General features: G+C 36.6%; 1 protein-coding gene across 3 annotated transcripts in view; it reads right to left on the bottom strand.

Annotated features, from left to right (window-relative positions):
* The window catches only part of MASP1 (MBL associated serine protease 1), a 318,359-nt gene that overhangs the window by 166,388 nt on the left and 131,460 nt on the right, over positions 1-20,511 (bottom strand). For all 3 annotated transcript variants that reach the window (XM_053710259.1, XM_053710260.1, XM_053710258.1), the window contains exon 7: positions 41-159. In XM_053710259.1, coding sequence (XP_053566234.1) covers positions 41-159 — 119 coding nt within the window. The remainder of the gene's footprint in view (positions 1-40; positions 160-20,511) is intronic.

Raw genomic sequence — 20,511 nt, 5'->3', positions numbered from 1 at the left:
TTTTGTCATATCCAGAAGGGACGTGAAATAACCTTCTCACCTTAAGTACATTGTATCCCGGATTGCAGCTTATAACAACCTGGTCTTTAAATGTGTATTTGGATTGTACAGGTTCTATTTTCCCATTCACAGGAGGCTGGAGATCTGGACACTCAGTACCTAAAGGGTAAAAAGAAGTTATGATTTTACCTCCAGTACTGACAGCACACGTTATCAATATGCAGTGTTCTCTACAGATAAATTTGGCATTACTAAATTGTCAGGCAGGGGCAGAGTAATGCTTTGCAATAGTATAAGATTTTCTGTTATTTGCTTTAAATTAGCAAGGTGGTCCGTAAAATCAGCTGTGTGGTGTGCCCTTTAAATAGGTCCTGGGGAGAACATTGCTTGATCACTTCTGAGAGTTTAAAAAGCCATAAAAAATCAGTGTACCTGTAAAGTGTGTAAGCTGAGAAACACAGTTAGTCCCTTAGGCCTAGATTTAGAGTTGGGCGGTAGCCGTGAAAACCAGCGTTAGAGGGTCCTAACGCTGGTTTTTACCGCCCTCTGGTATTTGGAGTCAGTCAGGAAAGGGTCTAACGCTCACTTTCCAGCCGCGAGTTTTCCATACCGCAGATCCCCTTACGTTAATTGCGTATCCTATCTTTTCTATGGGATCTTTCTAACGCCAGTATTTAGAGTCGTGGCTGAAGTAAGCGTTAGAAATCTAACGACCAAACTCCAGCCGCAGAAAAAAGTCAGTAGTTAAGAGCTTTTTGGGCTAACGCCGGTTCATAGAGCTCTTAACTACTGTGCTCTACAGTACACTAACACCCATAAACTACCTATGTACCCCTAAACCAAGGCCCCCCCCACATCGCCGCCACTCGATTACATTTTTTAACCCCTAATCTGCCGACCGCCACCTACATTATACTTATGTACCCCTAATCTGCTGCCCCTAACACCGCCGACCCCTATATTATATTTATTAACCTCTAATCTGCCCCCCACAACGTCGCAGCCAGCTACCTACTATAATTAACCCCTAATCTGCCGACCGCAAAGCGCCGCCACCTACGTTATCCTTATGTACCCCTAATCTGCTGCCCCTAACACCGCCGACCCCTATATTATATTTATTAACCCCTAATCTGCCCCCCACAACGTCGCCTCCACCTGCCTACACTTATTAACCCCTAATCTGCCGAGCGGACCGCACCGCTACTATAATAAAGTTATTAACCCCTAATCCGCCTCACTCCCGCCTCAATAACCCTATAATAAATAGTATTAACCCCTAATCTGCCCTCCCTAACATCGCCGACACCTAACTTCAATTATTAACCCCTAATCTGCCGACCGAATCTCGCCGCTACTGTAATAAATGGATTAACCCCTAAAGCTAAGTCTAACCCTAACCCTAACACCCCCCTAAATTAAATATAATTTAAATCTAATGAAATAAATTAACTCTTATTAAATCAATTATTCCTATTTAAAGCTAAATACTTACCTTTAAAATAAACCCTAATATAGCTACAATATAAATTATAATTATATTATAGCTATTTTAGGATTTATATTTATTTTACAGGTAACTTTGTATTTATTTTAACCAGGTACAATAGCTATTAAATAGTTAAGAACTATTTAATAGCTAAAATAGTTAAAATAATTACAAAATTACCTGTAAAATAAATCCTAACCTAAGTTACAATTAAACCTAACACTACACTATCAATAAATTAATTAAATACAATATCTACAAATAAATACAATTAAATAAACTAACTAAAGTACAAAAAATAAAAAAGAACTAAGTTACAAAAAATAAAAAAATATTTACAAACATTAGAAAAATATTACAACAATTTTAAACTAATTACACCTACTCTAAGCCCCCTAATAAAATAACAAATCCCCCCAAAATAAAAAAATGCCCTACCCTATTCTAAATTACAAAAGTTCAAAGCTCTTTTACCATACCAGCCCTTAAAAGGGCCCTTTGCGGGGCATGCCCCAAAGAATTCAGCTCTTTTGCCTGTAAAAAAAAACATACAATATCCCCCCCCCCAACATTACAACCCACCACCCACATACCCCTAATCTAACCCGAACCCCCCTTAAATAAACCTAACACTAAGCCCCTGAAGATCTTCCTACCTTGTCTTCACCATGCCAGGTATCACCGATCGTTCCAGGCTCCAAAATCTTCATCCAAGCCCAAGCGGGGGCTGGCGATCCATAATCCGGCGGCTGAAGAGGTCCAGAAGAGGCTCCAAAGTCTTCATCCTATCCGGGAAGAAGAGGCGATCCGGACCGGCAACCATCTTGATCCAAGCGGCATCTTCTATCTTCATCCGATGACGACCGGCTCCATCTTGAAGACCTCCACCGCGGACCCATCTTCTTCTTCCGACGACTTCCCGACGAATGACGGTTCCTTTAAGGGACGTCATCCAAGATGGCGTCCCTCGAATTCCGATTGGCTGATAGGATTCTATCAGCCAATCGGAATTAAGGTAGGAAAATTCTGATTGGCTGATGGAATCAGCCAATCAGAATCAAGTTCAATCTGCCAATCAGATTGAGCTCACATTCTATTGGCTGTTCTGATCAGCCAATAAACAGTACTTTATTTAGCGCAACAAAACAGTAGGTGACATTTCGGGAATAACTCATTTAGTCAAGCAATCAAACGCATTGATTAAAGGGACAGTCAAGTCCAAAAAAAACTTTCATAATTCAAATAGGGCATGTAATTTTAAATAACTTTCCAATTTACTTTTATCACCAATTTTGCTTTTTTCTCTTGGTATTCTTAGTTGAAAGCTAAACCTGGGAGGTTCATATGATAATTTCTTAGACCTTGGAGGCCGCCTCTAAGCTGAATGCATTTTGACCATAACATTGAGCTCATGCACTTGAATTTACCGAGAAGCACTGATTGGCTAAAATGCAAGTCTGTCAAAATAACTGAAATAAGGGGCAGTCTGCAGATGCTTACAAGTTAATTACAGAGGTAAAACATGTATTATTATAACTGTGTTGGTTATGCAAAACTGGGGAATGGGTAATTAAGGGATTATCTATATTTTAAAACAACAAAAATTCTGGTGTTGACTGTCGCTTTAACTTTATCCTTAAAGGGACAGTCTACACCAGAATATTTATTGTTTTAAAAGATATATAATCCCTTTATTACCCATTCAATAGTTTTGCATAACCAAAACAGTTATATTAATATACTTTTTACCTCTGTGATTATCTTGTATCTAAGCCTCTGCAAACTGCCCCTTATTTCAGTTCTTTTGACAGATTTGCATTTTAGCCAATCAGTGCTGGCTCCTAGGTAACTCCACGTGCGTGAGCACAGTGTTATCTATATGAAACACATGAACTAACACCCTCTAGTGGTGAAAACTGTCAAAATGTCCTGAGCTAAGAGGCGGCCTTCAAGGGCTTAGAAATTAGCATATGAACCTCCTAGATTTAGCTTTCAACTAAGAATACCAAGAGAACAAAGCAAAATTGGTCATAGAAGTAAATTGGAAAATTGTTTAAAATTACATGCCCTATCTGAATCATGAAGGGTTGTTTTGGACTAGACTGTCCCTTTAAATACCCTTATGACACTAGGGGGCAGTAAAGGTGCATACATAATATTTAACTGTTTCACGCCTAAAGAAGATGAAACTGTTTTTATACAAATTTGTTTAGTATATATTTAAAAACAAATAACACATTTTACTATAATGACAATTTGCATATAGACTTATAAATTAGAAATCATTACAAAAGCATCAATATAAAAATTTACTGACACCAATGTAATTTGCAGAATAAGACAATTTTACAAAAAGGTTTACAAAAATATTCTTTCAACAAGAAAATCCTTTTACAAAAACACTGAAAGGTCCCAATCTCTATTCATTGCTAGGGGTTCAAGGGTACCTAGTTCATGTATCCAGAAAGACTCACGTTGTTTTAATAGAAGTTCCCTATTTCCACTTCTCTTAAGCCTAGGGACAAATTCAATTACCTGAAACCTAAGCTGGTTAATTGCATGTCCCATTTTAAAAAAAATACTTGACATAGGGACTGATTCATTATTTGTTCTAATGGTGCTTTTATGTTCAATAATTATGTCTCTAATACACCTAGTCATCTCACCAACATAGCTCCGCCCACAGGGACATTTAACAAAATAAAGAACAAATTGCGTTTGACAGGTATGATATCCATTAATTGAATACTTTTTACTAGTGCTAGGATCAAAAAATGAAGATATATATGAATATATTTTATAACAGTGCACAATGTATATAAATAATATACGTATATATATATATATATATATATATATATATATTTATATTTACAAACGGACACATGTACATAAATATATAGAATGTGTGCTACCAAGAAGGGGTGTCTGTCAAAAAGTGACAATAAAATTAACAAATAAAAATAGTCTAAAGTTAATCAGAAAAATGACCTATAATGGGCTAATTAAGAATTAACATGCAATAATATGTACATATAATATACACCTGCAAGTCCTTAAATATGTCCACAGACATGCAGACAACCTGTATGCACACAGCAAGACTTATCTTTCTAAGTGATTCTCAGGATCAAGAATAATTTATTTAAATATGCGCAACTAAACTCCGGTGTACAGATAATATTAGCAAGAGAAATATCCTATGTTAATAGAAAGCTGCTGAGTCTATTACTTCATTTAAACCTGTAGGAAAAAGGGACTGGAACTTAAATATCCAAAAGGTTTCCCTTTCCCTTATTTTAATAAATCTATTGTATTTGTGCGAAGGTAAAATATATTCGATAGGGGAAATATGGAAACTGCACGGTAGGTACACTATGGAGAAGCGATTTCTTCTTGATATTATGTAAATGTTAGCTACATCTGGTGCAAACTTTATGTGTCGTGCAGCCTAAGTACTAAAGACCACATTTGCAGGATAAAACGTATATTACAAAGGATGTATTGCAGGTAATACGGCCCTTAATCTTAAACACTGCTCCTGTAGTGTTGGCAGTCACAGTTGTTGACTTATGTCTAATGTATTGACACATAGAACATCTACGATGTCCACATCTATAAATACCTGAAGAGGTATTTTGTATCGATTTTACGGTTTCTATTATTATATGTACATATTATGGTATGTTTTTTCTTAATTAGCCCATTAAAGGTCATTTTTCTAATTAACTTTTAGACTATTTTTATTTGTTAATTTTATGGTCACTTTCTGAAAGACACCCCTTCTTGGTAGCACACATTCTATATATTTATGTACATGTGTCCGTTTGTATATATATACATATATATATATATATATATATATATATATATATATATATATATATATATATATACGTATATTATTCATATACATTCTATACTGTTATAAAATATATTCATATATATCTTCATTTTTTTTTTTTACGTTATTAATTACACTCCCCGATTATATAATGGCCAATATAATGACCAAGGTACTGAGATATGCTCCAATATATGAACACAGACATGATATTTATCTATGAACATTTTCTAAGTTTTCCCCACGACTTATACATTGAGATAGGTCACTTTTACCAGCACACACATGTCATTTATATATGAATATTTATATTCTTATGAGCATATTACTTATTAATACTATTATCAAATTTTTTATATTTATTTGATATATTGAGATACGTTATAATTTATCAACACATACACGTAATTTTGCAGCATTACGCTATTTCATAAATGCTCTTTTTATACCGTGATGTCGGATGTAAACACGCTTGTACTATTGTTGTTGATCGCATACAAAGTTTGGAATATGTCCTGATCACGAATCTCTCCTCACAACTAATCGGTTATTCTAAAGTTGTATAAGAAAATACATCATCTCCCAAGGCAGATTGGTAGGTACATAGTAATAGACGTATAACAGTGAATATTACTGTCACTAGGGTTAGTCTTTTTGCCAATGCGGATATGAAATTTTATTTAAGATATTATTAGAGGTCGATATAAAATATGACTCAAGGTGTAAGAATAACCCTTTTATAGGTTCTCTTTTTTATATATATTGCTACACATTTCCTGTTTGCACATAATAAGAAACTTGAGTTACTACTATAATATAGATCAGAATATGCACTCTAAATAAAGGGTTAACTTGCTGGGACCGCTCCCCTGTGAGGGAGGTTCCCAGGTGTTTTTTTCTGATTGGTAAAGCTTTATATTTAAAGGCTAACTGCAGCCATTATTGTATGCCTGATGAAACAGTGTTTTGAAGCGCTAAAAACACGTAGAAAATTATAAGGGGGGTCAGCTAGCATACCCTACCTTTCTGGTTCCTGTTGTTTTTACTTTACTTTTATTGATATTTTAATAAACAGTTTTTAAACTTTTAAATTTGAACCTTGCATTGCTTACTCTTTACCAATCACTTCCACTGGTAATATCACGCTGTGGACTTTCCAGCAATCCTATGTTTATATGATCCCTGGGTTCCTGTATTCCTGGGTTCCTGTATTTGGGAGATCAGTTAGCTGGGTTGCTGAATAGATAACCAGTCTGTGTCTAATAACACTGTCTGAGTGCTCCAAGGAAATGTGAGTACCCTGCATCAGGAGTCCTTTTTGTATCTTCATTCTGTTCGCTACCGATATACACAGGCACATCTCTCTTCTTTATATTTTGTTCCAGATCATCTGACACTAAGTTGTAAGGAGAGTGCTGTCTGCACTGGAGGTGGAGGAACAGATCTATTTGACTACTATCTGTTTTGAACAATTCTCCTATTGTGACACTTATCCATAGAGACTTTATTGGTTTGCATATATATATATATATATATATATATATATATATATATTTATTACACATAGTGTGAATAATTTTTTCCCCAAAGGGATGTTATAAAGAAATATATGTATGCTGTATTATCTGTTTAGTGATACATTCTAATATACATCATTTACTGACAGCTCCCCCTATTAGAAGTGTGCTTGAATTTGCCTCTCCTGTGTCCCAGAGAGATCCTTTTGGGTCCTAAAAAGGGTAAAATTAAGAAAAATAATGACAAATGGATGTTTTTTGTTTCCGAATTTAACTCACAGATAGCCAGATTACGAGTTTTGCGTTATGGCTGGCTCGCTAATAACTTGTACGTTATTTTCACCGCTCACCTTTCATAGGGTTGCTATTAAAGGTTTGCAAAAACCCGGCTTGTGCAGGCGATATGGTTGCGTTGAGCTCCATACCTCACCCAAATAAAAGCGGTGTTTTGACGTGCTTGTGCATGATTTCTCCATAGACATCAATGGGGTGAGTCGGCTTAAAAAAAGCCTAACACCTGCAATCGCAGAGCGTAAAGCTCAGTAACGGAGCCCCATTGATGTCTGTGGGGTAAAAAAATTTATGTTTAAACCAAACACCCTAACATAAACCCCAAGTGTAAACACCCCTAATCTGCTGCCCCTGACATCACCGACACCTACATTATACTTATTAACCCCTAATCTGCCGCCTCCAATGTTGCCGCCACCTACCTACACTTATTAACCCCTAATCTGCCGTCCCTGACATCGCCGACACCTACATTACACTTATTAACCCCTAATCTGCCGCGCCGCCCCCAATGTCGCCGCCACCTACCTATACTTATTAAACCCTAATCTGCCGCGCCTGACATTGCCGACACCTACATTACACTTATTAACCCCAAATCTGCTGCTTCCAATGTCGTCGCCACCTACCTACACTTATTAACCCCTAATATGCCACCCCTGACATCACTGACACCTACATTACACTTATGAACCCCTAATATGCCGCCCCCAATGTCGCTGCCACCTACCTACACTTATTAACCCCTAATCTGATGCCCCTGACATCGCCGACGCCTACATTACACTTATTAACCCCTAATCTGCTGCCCCCAATGTCGCCGCCGCCACTATACTAAAGTTATTAACCCCCAAACCTCTGGCCTCCCACATCACTAACACTAAATAAACCCCTAACGTAACCCTAAGTCTAACCCTAACGTAACCCTAACCCAAACACCCCCTAACTTTAACATAATTAAAATAATTCCTATTTAAAAATAAATACTTACTTACCTGTAAAATAAACCCTGTGGTAGCTACAATATTACTAATAGTTACATTGTAGTTAGCTTAGGTGTTATTTTTATTTCACAGGTAAGTGTGTATTTATTTTAACTAGGTAGACTAGTTAGTAAATAGTTATTAACTATTTACTAGCTACCTAGTTAAAATAAATACAAATTTACCTGTAAAATAAAACCTAACCTGAGTTACACTAACACCTAACATCACAATAAAATTAAATAAATTAAATTAACCAAATACAATTATCTAAATAACAAAAAAAATAAACACTAAATTACACAAAATAAAAAAAGAAATTATCAAAAATAAAAATGAATTACTCCTAATCTAATAGCCCTATCATTGCTTAAGATGTTCTTGTTGCAGCAACATGATCAGAGGATCTGTATTTTATCATCCTAGCACTGGTAAAAAGTATTCAATTAATGGATTGCATACCTGTCAAACATATTTGGTTAAATGTCCCTGTGGGCGGAGCTATGTTGGTGAGACAACTAGGTGCATTATAGACAGAATTATTGAACATAAAAGCACCATTAGAATAAATAATGAATCAGTCCCTGTGTCATGTTATGTTTTTAAAAATGGGACATGCAATTAACCAGCTTAGGTTTCAGGTAATTGAATTTGTCCCTAGGCCTAGGAGAGGTGGAAATAGGGAACATCTATTAAAACAATGTGAGTCTTTCTGGATACATGAACTAGGTGCCCTTGAACCCCTAGCAATGAATAGAGATTGGGACCTTTCAGTGTTTTTGTAAAAGGATTTTCTTGTAGAAAGATTTTTTTTTGCAAATCTTTTTGTAAAATTGTCTTATTCTGCAAATTACATTGGTGTCAGTAAATTTTTGTATTCATGCTTTTGTAATGATTTCTAATTTATAAGTCTATCTGCAAATTTAATTATAGGAAAATATGTTATTTGTTTTTAAATATATACTAAACAAACTTGCATCATCTTCTTTGGATGGAAAACAGTTAAATATTATGTATGCACCTTTACTGTCCCCTAGTGGCATAAGGGTATTTAAAGTGAAAGTCAATTCTAGCGTTTTACAAACGCTAGGATTGACTATTGAAACAAATAAAGGGGACTTTCATTCATGAAGTATAAGATATTTCATGTAGAAAGCTTCTTTATTTGTTTCAATCGATCTCCGTTCTTAGCTGCTTCGGCAGCCCACGGCTAAAAATGTTTTTTCACCTCTTAGCCAATAGCCGTGCGGTAAATCCAGTTTGGCGCCCACACACTTATATTACACATATACACACCACACACACTCTCATACAACACACACACTTATATTACACATATACACACCACACACACTCTCATACAACAGATACACTCTAATATTACACATGCATACTGCACACACATTCTTATGTACTATTCACACTACACACACTCTCATATAACATACACTTATATTACACATATACACACCATACACACTCTCATACAACACACACGCAAGTCACGACCCAGTAAACCTAGTATTGCAACCCAGTATTGGGTCCTGACCCGTGGTTTGAAGTTTCTTGATCTAAAAGAATTTAGCAACTATTATATTTAATGCTGAACAATTATAGTCACTCCTATTATCCAGTGACTATTTTTGGTTAATAGTAATAAATATTATTTATTAAAGGGACACTGTACCCACATTTTTTCTTTTGTGATTCAGATAGAGCATGACATTTTAAGCAACTTTCTAATTTACTCCTATTATCACATTTTCTTCATTCTCTTGGTATCTTTATTTGAACTGCAAGAATGTAAGTTTAGATGACGGCCCACTTTTTGGTGAACAACCTGGGTTGTCATTGCTGATTGGTGGATAAATTCATCCACCAATAAAAAAGTGCTATCCAGAGTACTGAAACAAAAACAAAAAACTAAGATGCCTTCTTTTTCAAATAAAGATAGCAAGAGAACAAAGAAAAAATTGCTAATAGGAGTAAACTAGATAGTTGCTTAAAATTGCATGCTCTATCTGAATCACAAAAGAAAAAAATTTGGGTTCAGTGTCCCTTTAAGTATTTCAAATACGTTAACACTTCATTGAGAGGGCTCACCCAGTGTGAAGCCTAAGATGTAACCCATATTAATCAGGTTTCATATTGAAAAGAGGAGGAGATAAAAAAAAATCTGTTACTACAAAGGGAGGAAAATTGTATTTTTGAGCATGATAAAATGTACCCGAGGGGCCTCAATACATATTTGTCTCTTTCATGTTTTCTTTAAAATAGGGGTAAAGTATGGATACAATTTAAGGTGTTTCCTTTCTTTTTGTATTCTGTATTTTCATTTTCTTTTATGTCTATTCACCACTGGTAAGAAAAAGTAAGAAACAAAGAAGCGAAGCTTGCACTAAACATTTCTTACCACTAGATGGCAGACATGTAATGTATCAATGGGTGTGGGAGTGGTTTGGATTTGAGAGTTACTGGCACATATAGGTGTGTAGGTGTCTCATTGTTTGTTACCTTGACAAAGGCCTTGGTGGAGTCCGAAATGTTGGAAACTAAATGGAAATTCAATTAAAGAGCTGAGTCGTATATGATTTCCCATATTGGAAAATAATAAAATAAAGACACTGAATTTAGGGAGTAAATTAAAGGGACAGAAAACTAAAAATTAAACATTTATGATTCAGACAGAGCATACAGTTTTAAACAACTTTCTATTTAACTTTTATGATCAAATTTGCGTTGTTCTCTTGACATCCTTTGTTGAAGAGTAAACCTAGGTAGGCTGATCGGAGCTTAGAAGTGTGCACGTGTCTTCAGCAGTAAATAGAAGCAGTGTTTGCAACATAGTATAACCATACAATAAACAATGTTGCACACACAGCTGCCAGATGGCTAAAAACACAATTTTATAAAAAATGTCCAATTTACTTCTATTATCAAATTTGCTTTATTCCCATGGTATTCTTTGTTGAAGAGATACCTAGGTAGGTGTCTGAAACACTACATGGCAGGAAATAGTGCTCTTGCTAATGTGTAACATTCTTGCAAAACTGCTGCTCCAGGCAAGTGCACGCTCCTCAGCTTTTCAACAAAAGATACCAAGAGAACTCCGAAATTTGCTAATAGAAGTAAATTAGAAAGATGTTTAAAACTGCACGCTCTATCTGAATCATGAAAGAAACATTTTGGGTTTCTTGTCTCTTTAAACAGACATTGTACACCAGATTTTTCCTTGCATAAGTGTTTTGTAGATGGCAGTGTTTTTGTAACAATGTATAGTTTTGCTTGTTTTTTAACTCTGTAACGACCACAATGTATCCTGTATGTTGCTGATCGTTAAGGGATTGTTTATACTAGCATGGGTCTTGCACTATGAAAAAAGCAACCCCCAGGGTACGACGATGGTTATTAAGGGGTTAATAACATTGTACTGATTTTAAGACTCCTAACCAAGCCCCAAAGTATCAGATGTAGACCCAAGTCTACAGATTTGTGCTGCTATTGTTTGTGTAATCTGTCTTTTCATATGGTGGAAAAAGGGGGAGGGGGATCTTTTTGCTTTCCCAGACCCTTTCACTGGGTGCCCCAGCCTAACCTCATCAACAGTGCTTAACTCAGAGCTTCTAAAAAAGTTTTTAAAAGGTTTTATAATGGATTTTAGATCAGTATCTGTACATATTCTTCTTTTTTGTAGTGTCTATTACATGCAGTTATATAAAAATTGGTGTACACAGTCCCTTTACGTTTTATTTTGACTTTACTGTCCCTTTAAATACTTCATGGATTCTGACTGGCAGGTGACATGAAAGAAGCATTATACAATATAGTTATAGTTATTACCAAGCTCCACAAGAAATAGAAGGTGAATAAATATGTAAATGGTATATATGAAAGCACAAACATAAATCCTTTCCATGAAAGCACACTGAGGTGGGCTCAGGAGCATGTATGTAAAGCACAATATGGCCTCAGTGTTTGTATCAATGTTATTCAAGCAGCCTGTAGAGGGAGCCTTAGAGCACAATAGCTTCAGTCAGTGTGTGATAAAACTATATGGTGAATTAAACGGAATAGATAGAAAAACTGTTTAATAGATACAACACTAATTGAGAGTACACCATATGTGCAGTAGTAAAAAAAGAAGACAGATGACTGTGTGTTTCCTGCTGTCACTATGCTGCAGCTAAAGCTCCCTCTGCAGGTTGCTTGAATTACAGGTTAATAGGCTGTTACAGACACTGCTATTGTATAGTGCTCAAAACACGTGCATGCTCCTGAGCATACATGCTCTCATGAAAAGAGTTTTATCAAGGATGCCAACAGAAAGAGATACATTTGATAATAGAAGTAAATTAGATTTTCTAAATAAAATGCGCTGCCTGAATCATGAAAGTTTAATTTTGGGCTTCCATGATCCTTTAACCCCTTCACGACAGGGTATGTTGCTGGTCTTTCTATGGAGCTTGATTTTTTTGTTAGCACAGTCTTGCCGCCAGCGGTGAGACTGCTCTGTTTAAGGAGGCCTGCAGGAGAAAGGGCTGTCATAATAGTGTGGTCTTGCTGCTGGAGGGTGAGACCAGCGCTATTATGAGCCAACAAACGCTTAACGACCAGCAATGTACATAGTACGTTGTAGTCGTTAAGGGGTTAAAGGGACATGAAACCCATCATTTTTCTTACATGATTCAGACAGAGCATAGACATTTTAAATAACTTTCTGATTTATTTATTAGAACTAATTTGTTTATTCTTGTTGTATCCTTTGTAGAAAAAGAGACCTAGGTAGACTCGGAAGCTGCTGATTGGTGGTTGTACATATATGCCTCTTGTGATTGGCTTTCAGATAACTTCCAGTAGTGCATTGCTGCTCATTCAACAAAGGATAAATAGAGAATTAAACTTATAAGATAATAGAAATAAATTGGAAAGTTGTTTAAAGCTGTGTAAGCTATCTGAATCATGAAATAAATGTTTTGGGTTTCATGTCCCTTTAAGAGAAACCATTCCATTATTTGCTACCCCTATTCAGAATGTGTTCACTCTGTTTTCTTAGTTTACTTTACCAAACAATCCCCTTATGTCTAATTGTATTAACATTTTCATACGTAACAAACAATGAACAAAACGTAATGAACATGTTTTTTACTTATACCTTGGGGCATTTTCACATTACATGTGGTAGGAACGACTTCATTTACATTAATGCTTCTATGCTCAAATAATTATTCATAATATCAACAGTGTAATCACTTCATAAGTTATTGACCACTTATTGCTTCATATTTTCCTCCTTTTGCATCTGGTTTATAGGCTGGTTTCTTGGTCAGGATTGAGATACCTAATGTCTGTATTCAATATTTATTGCTATTAAGTCAAAAAGCACTGTCCCAGCTCATATCTACATATCTGTTTCACAAATAATGCACTACTGGTCTTTTCACTTTATTTTGCATTACCATTGAATAAGCATTTTGTTGTTATTTGTTGGTTTGTACAATTCTTGCTTCTATTATATACTGGATATGAATTTGGGTTTATAATTTCTTAAGCTGTATCTAAAATCTGTCTTAGATTTTACTATTAGCTGAATTTTGTATATGAATAAGTGTTAGCTAAATTCTTTGCAATTTTGTTGTGCCTAAAGGGACAGAAAACCCCATAATTTTCTTTCATGATTTGGATAGAACATGCAATTTTAAACAACTTTCCAATTTACTTTTATTATCAAATGTGCTTAATTCTCTTGTTATCCTTTGCTGAAGGAACAGCATTGCCCTACTGGCAGCTAGCTGAAAACATCTACGGCTAGATTTAGAGTTTTGTCGGTAACGACCCGCGTAGCTAACGCCGGCTTTTTTCTGGCCGCACCATAAAAATAACTCTGGTATTGAGAGTCCATATAATGTCAGCGTTAGGCTCCAAAAAAGGAGCGTAGAGCATGTTTAACGCAACTTCAACTCTCAATACCAGAGTTGCTTACGCAAGCGGCCAGCCTCAAAAACGTGCTCATGCACGATTCCCCCATAGGAAACAATGGGGCTGTTTGAGCTGAAAAAAACCTAACACCTGCAAAAAAGCCGCGTTCAGCTCCTAACGCAGCCCCATTGTTTGCTATGGGGAAACACTTCCTACGTCTGCACCTAACACTCTAACATGTACCCCGAGTCTAAACACCCCTAACCTTACACTTATTAACCCCTAATCTGCCGTCCCCGCTATCGCTGACCCCTGCATATTATTATTAACCCCTAATCTGCCGCTCCGTAAACCGCCGCTACTTACATTATCCCTATGTACAACTAATCTGCTGCCCTAACATCGCCGACCCCTATATTATATTTTTTTAACCCCTAATCTGCCCCCCACAACGTCGCCTCCACCTGCCTACACTTATTAACCCCTAATCTGCCGACCGGACCGCACCGCTATTATTATAATGTTATTAACCCCTAATCCGCCTCACTAACCCTATCATAAATAGTATTAACCCCTAATCTGCCCTCCCTAACATCGCAGACACCTAACTTCAATTATTAACCCCTAATCTGCCAACTGGAGCTCACCGCTATTCTAATAAATGTATTAACCCCTAAAGCTAAGTCTAACCCTAACACTAACACCCCCCTAAGTTAAATATAATTTTAATCTAACGAAATTAATTAACTCTTATTAAATAAATTATTCCTATTTAAAGCTAAATACTTACCTGTAAAATAAATCCTAATATAGCTACAATATAAATTATATTTATATTATAGCTATTTTAGGATTAATATTTATTTTACAGGTAACTTTGTATTTATTTTAACCAGGTACAATAGCTATTAAATAGTTAAGAACTATTTAATAGCTAAAATAGTTAAAATAATTACAAATTTACCTGTAAAATAAATCCTAACCTAAGTTACAATTAAACCTAACACTACACTATCAATAAATAAATTAAATACAATTCCTACAAATAAATACAATTAAATAAACTAACTAAAGTACAAAAAATAAAAAAGAACTAAGTTACAAAAAATAAAAAAATATTTACAAACATTAGAAATATATTACAACAATTTTAAACTAATTACACCTACTCTAAGCCCCCTAATAAAATAACAAAGCCCCCCAAAATAAAAAAAATGCCCTACCCTATTCTAAATTACTAAAGTTCAAAGCTCTTTTACCTTACCAGCCCTGAACAGGGCCCTTTGCGGGGCATGCCCCAAGAAGTTCAGCTCTTTTGCCTGTAAAAAAAAACATACAATATCCCCCCCCCCAACATTACAACCCACCACCCACATACCCCTAATCTAACCCAAACCCCCCTTAAATAAACCTAACACTAAGCCCCTGAAGATCTCCCTACCTTGAGTCGTCTTCACCCAGCCGAGCCAAATTCTTCATCCAAGCGGAGCAAGAAGAGGTCCTCCATCCGGTAGAAGTCTTCATCCAAGCGGGGCAGAAGAGGTCTTCCATCCGATTGAAGTCTTCATCCAAGCGGGATCTTCTATAGTCATCCATCCGGAGCGGAGCGGCAGCATCCTGAAGACCTCCAACGCGGAACATCCATCCTGGCCGACGACTGAACGACGAATGACGGTTCCTTTAAATGACGTCATCCAAGATGGCGTCCCTCGAATTCCGATTGGCTGATAGGATTCTATCAGCCAATCGGAATTAAGGTAGGAATATTCTGATTGGCTGATGGAATCAGCCAATCAGAATCAAGTTCAATCCGATTGGCTGATCCGATTGGCTGATTATGTGGGTGGTGGGTTGTAATGTTGGGGGGGGGTATTGTATGTTTTTTTTTACAGGCAAAAGAGCAGAATTCTTTGGGGCATGCCCCGCAAAGGGCCCTGTTCAGGGCTGGTAAGGTAAAAGAGCTTTGAACTTTAGTAATTTAGAATAGGGTAGGGCATATTTTATTTTGGGGGGCTTTGTTATTTTATTAGGGGGCTTAGAGTAGGTGTAATTAGTTTAAAATTGTTGTAAGATTTTTCTTATGTTTGTAAATATTTATTTATTTTTTGTAACTTAGTTCTTTTTTATTTTTTGTACTTTAGTTAGTTTATTTCATTGTAGTTATTTTTAGGTATTGTATTTAATTAATGTATTGATAGTGTAGTGTTAGGTTTAATTGTAGGTAATGGTAGGTATTTTATTTAATTAATTTAACGATAGTATAGTGTTAGGTTTAATTGTAACTTAGGTTAGGATTTATTTTACAGGTAATTTTGTAATTATTTTAACTATTTTAGCTATTAAATAGTTCTTAACTATTTAATAGCTATTGTACCTGGTTAAAATAAATACAAAGTTACCTGTAAAATAAATATTAATCCTAAAATAGCTATAATACAATTATAATTTATATTGTAGCTATATTAGAATTTATTTTACAGGTAAGTATTTAGCTTTAAATAGGAATAATTTATTTAATAAGAGTTAATTTATTTCGTTAGATTTAAATTATATTTAAGTTAGGGGGGTGTTAGTGTTAGGGTTAGACTTAGCTTTAGGGGTTAATACATTTATTAGAATAGCGGTGAGCTCCAGTCGGCAGATTAGGGGTTAATGTTTGAAGTTAGGTGTCGGCGATGTTAGGGAGGGCAGATTAGGGGTTAATACTATTTATTATAGGGTTAGTGAGGCGGATTAGGGGTTAATAACTTTATTATGATAGCGGTGCGGTCCGCTCGGCAGATTAGGGGTTAATAAGTGTAGGCAGGTGGAGGCGACATTGTGGGGGGCAGATTAGGGGTTAATAAATATAATATAGGGGTCGGCGGTGTTAGGGGCAGCAGATTAGGGGTACATAGCTATAATGTAGGTGGCGACTCTTTGCGGTCGGCAGATTAGGGGTTAATTATTGTAGGTAGCTGGCTGCGACGTTGTGGGGGGCAGGTTAGGGGTTAATAAATATAATATAGGGGTCGGCGGTGTTAGGGGCAGCAGATTAGGGGTACATAAGTATAACGTAGGTGGGGGTCGGCAGATTAGGGGTTAAAAAATTTAATCGAGTGGCGGCAATGTGGGGGGACCTCGGTTTAGGGGTACATAGGTAGTTTATGGGTGTTAGTGTACTTTAGAGTACAGTAGTTAAGAGCTTTATGAACCGGCGTTAGCCCAGAAAGCTCTTAACTACTGACTTTTTTCTGCGGCTGGAGTTTTGTCGTTAGAATTCTAACGCTCACTTCAGACACGACTCTAAATACCGGAGTTAGAAAAATCCCATTGAAAAGATAGGATACGCAATTGACGTAAGGGGATCTGCGGTATGGAAAAGTCGCGGCTGAAAAGTGAGCGTTAGACCCTTTTTTGAGTGACTCCAAATACCGGAGGTAGCCTAAAACCAGCGTTAGGAGCCTCTAACGCTGGTTTTCACGGCTACCGCCAAACTCCAAATCTAGGCCCTAGTTAGCCAATCACAAGAGACAAATGTGTGCAAGCACCAATCAGCAACTAGTTCCGACTAATAAAGATAACATGAGAATGAAGAAAAATTGATAATAGGAGTAAATTATAAAATTGCATGCTCTATCTTAATTATGAAAGAAAAGAATTTGGTTTAGTGTCCCTTTAACGTAGTCTCCCATAAAGGACAATGGAGAGCACAAACTAAAAAAACCCTAACACCCATACTCGGGCACTTACCCGACAGGAGTTATTAACAGTTCACTTTCAAATGTTCTTCACTTACAGAATAATGTACTTTTTATTTTCAATACATATTTCTATATATATCTATACATGCCTATACGTAGGGTGACCATATTGCTGCTTTATAAAGGGACACATATGAAAAATACATATGTCAGGGTTCTTATACAACACATTTCTTTAAACAGTACTGAAAACCACACTGACATATGTATTTTTCATGTGTCCCTTTTTAAAGCGGCAATATGGTCACCCTACCTATACCTGTATATATATTCCTATAAATATATAGGTATAGATATGTATTTTACATGAACATTATCAGATATCGTTATAGAAATATATATTTAATAACAAAAAGTACATTATTTTCTATATGAAGAACATAGGAATGTAAAATATGCATAACGCGCATCGGGGCTCGCAATTTAGGACTAACACGGTCGGGTTAGCACACATGAAGAATTGCTAACTTCAATGTGCGTTTTTGAAATATTATATATAAAATATCAAAAATAATAATAAATAGTATTAAATATTGGTTTGAAGATAGAAGAAGATGCATTGGGTGGAAGAAGAGGACAGTCCAAGAGAAGTGTCACCATGGACCCACCGCTGCCCACCTAAGGAGCTGTTTTAAAGTTGGTGAGTACCAACCTTTGGGGTTTAGCTTTACGGTTTTATTTTTTTAGCTTTAGTATATATTTCTTCTTTGAAGGTGGTGGGGGGGGGGGGGGGGTTACTGTGGTTTTAGTATAAGGGCACTGCCCTACAGTAGAGTAGAGTAGGTTTTAGTTTTAGCATGCTAGTGTTTTTTTATTTTTTCTAACTTAGGGGGTCTTAGGTTAGGGGTCTTAAGGGGGTTAGCGATGGAGATTTGTGGCAATTAGAGAGCTAATAGTTTAGGGAGTAATTTGCAATGGGGGGTTGTTGCGGCTAGGGGTATTAATAGATTAGGGGGTAGTTTGCTGCGGGGTTAATAGAGTAGGGGATTATTGCGGTGGGGGTGTGGTGGTTTATGGGGTTAATAGTGTTTGGAGTTTATTGTGATGGGGGTGTGGCGGTTTAGGGTATAATAGTTGAGGGAGTTTATTGCAGTGGGGGGTGTGGCATTTAGGAGTTAATGGTGTAGCGGTGTAGTTTGCGATGGGGGTGTGGCGGTTTAAGGGTTATTAGAGTAGGGGACATATTTGGATGGGGGTTAACGAGCAAGTGTAGGTGTTACTTTTTTTTTTACATTGCTGCTGCATTGAACTCCATGGCCTCTAGTTATCAAGCTGTCAACCGCAAATACGCTGGAATTCCCCAGCGTATTTGTGGCGAGGCTAATTCGCCATAGTTATCAAAGGCTAGAGACCGGCAAAAGTAGAATCTAGTGATGTAAGCTACGATCTGCCGGTCTCAGTCCGACACAGACGCAAGTTCGGCACAATCTGACTACTTTTGCTAGTTATCAAATAACTAGCAGGTACGCTCGGCACTATTCCGGCCCAGTGTACCTGGTTTTCAATCCGCCGCCCTGGAGGCGGCGGATCCCATAGGAATCAATGGGAGTCTGGCAGCAGCGAAAGCTCATGTTCGCTGCTGCCCGATATCCCATTGATTTCTATGGGAGATGTCTGCACCTAACACCCTAACATGTACCCCGAGTTGAAACACCCCTAATCTGCCCCCCCTACACCCCCGATTCTATATAATAGTTATTAACCTCTAAACCGCTGCTCCCGGACCCCGCCGCCACCTACATTATACATATTAACCCCTAATCTGCTGCCCCCTATACCGCCGTCACCTACATAAAGTTATTAACCTCTATCCTGCGGATCCCGGACCCGGCCACAACTAAATAAATTGTTTAACCCCTAAACAGATGCTCCTGGACCCCGCCGCAACTAAATTAAATGTTAAACCCCTAAACCGCCGCTCCCGGACCCCGCCGCCACCAATATTAAACATATTAACCCCTAATCCTAAGTCTAACACTAACACCCCCCTAACTTAAATATTATTTAAATAAATCTAAATACATATTACAATTATTAACTAAATTATTCCTATTTAAAACTAAATACTTACCTTTAAAATAAACCCTAAGATAGCTACAATATAACTAATAATTATATTGTAGCTATTTTAGGATTTATTTTTATTTTACAGGCAACTTTGTATTTAATTTAACTAGGTACAATAGCTATTAAATAGTTAATAACTATTTAATAGCTACCTAGTTAAAATAATTACAAAATTACCTGTAAAATAAAACCTAAACTAAGTTACAAATACACCTAACACTACACTATCATTAAATTAATTAAAAAAATGAACTACAATTACCTAAAATTAAATACAATTAAATAAACTAAACTATAGTACAAAAAAACAAACACTAAATTACAGAAAATAAAAAAATTACAAGAAGTTTAAACTAATTACACCTAATCTAAGCCCCCTAATAAAATAAAAAAGCCCCCCAAAATAATAAAATGCCCTACCCTATACTAAATTACAAAGTAATCAGCTCTTTTACCAGCCCTTAAAAGGGCTTTTTGCGAGGCATTGCCCCAAAGTAATCAGCTCTTTTACCTGTAAAAAAAAAAAAAGAAATACAACCCCCCCAACATTACAACCCACCACCCACACACCCCTACTCTAAAACCCACCCAAACCCCCCTTAAAAAACCTAACACTAACCCCCTGAAGATCACCCTACCTTGAGCTGTGTTCACCCAGCCG

Source organism: Bombina bombina, chromosome 4 (assembly GCF_027579735.1).
Source record: "Bombina bombina isolate aBomBom1 chromosome 4, aBomBom1.pri, whole genome shotgun sequence".
Classification (NCBI taxonomy): domain Eukaryota; kingdom Metazoa; phylum Chordata; class Amphibia; order Anura; family Bombinatoridae; genus Bombina; species Bombina bombina.
Note: the sequence above shows the minus strand (reverse complement) of the source record. Positions and strands in the feature narration are given on the sequence as shown.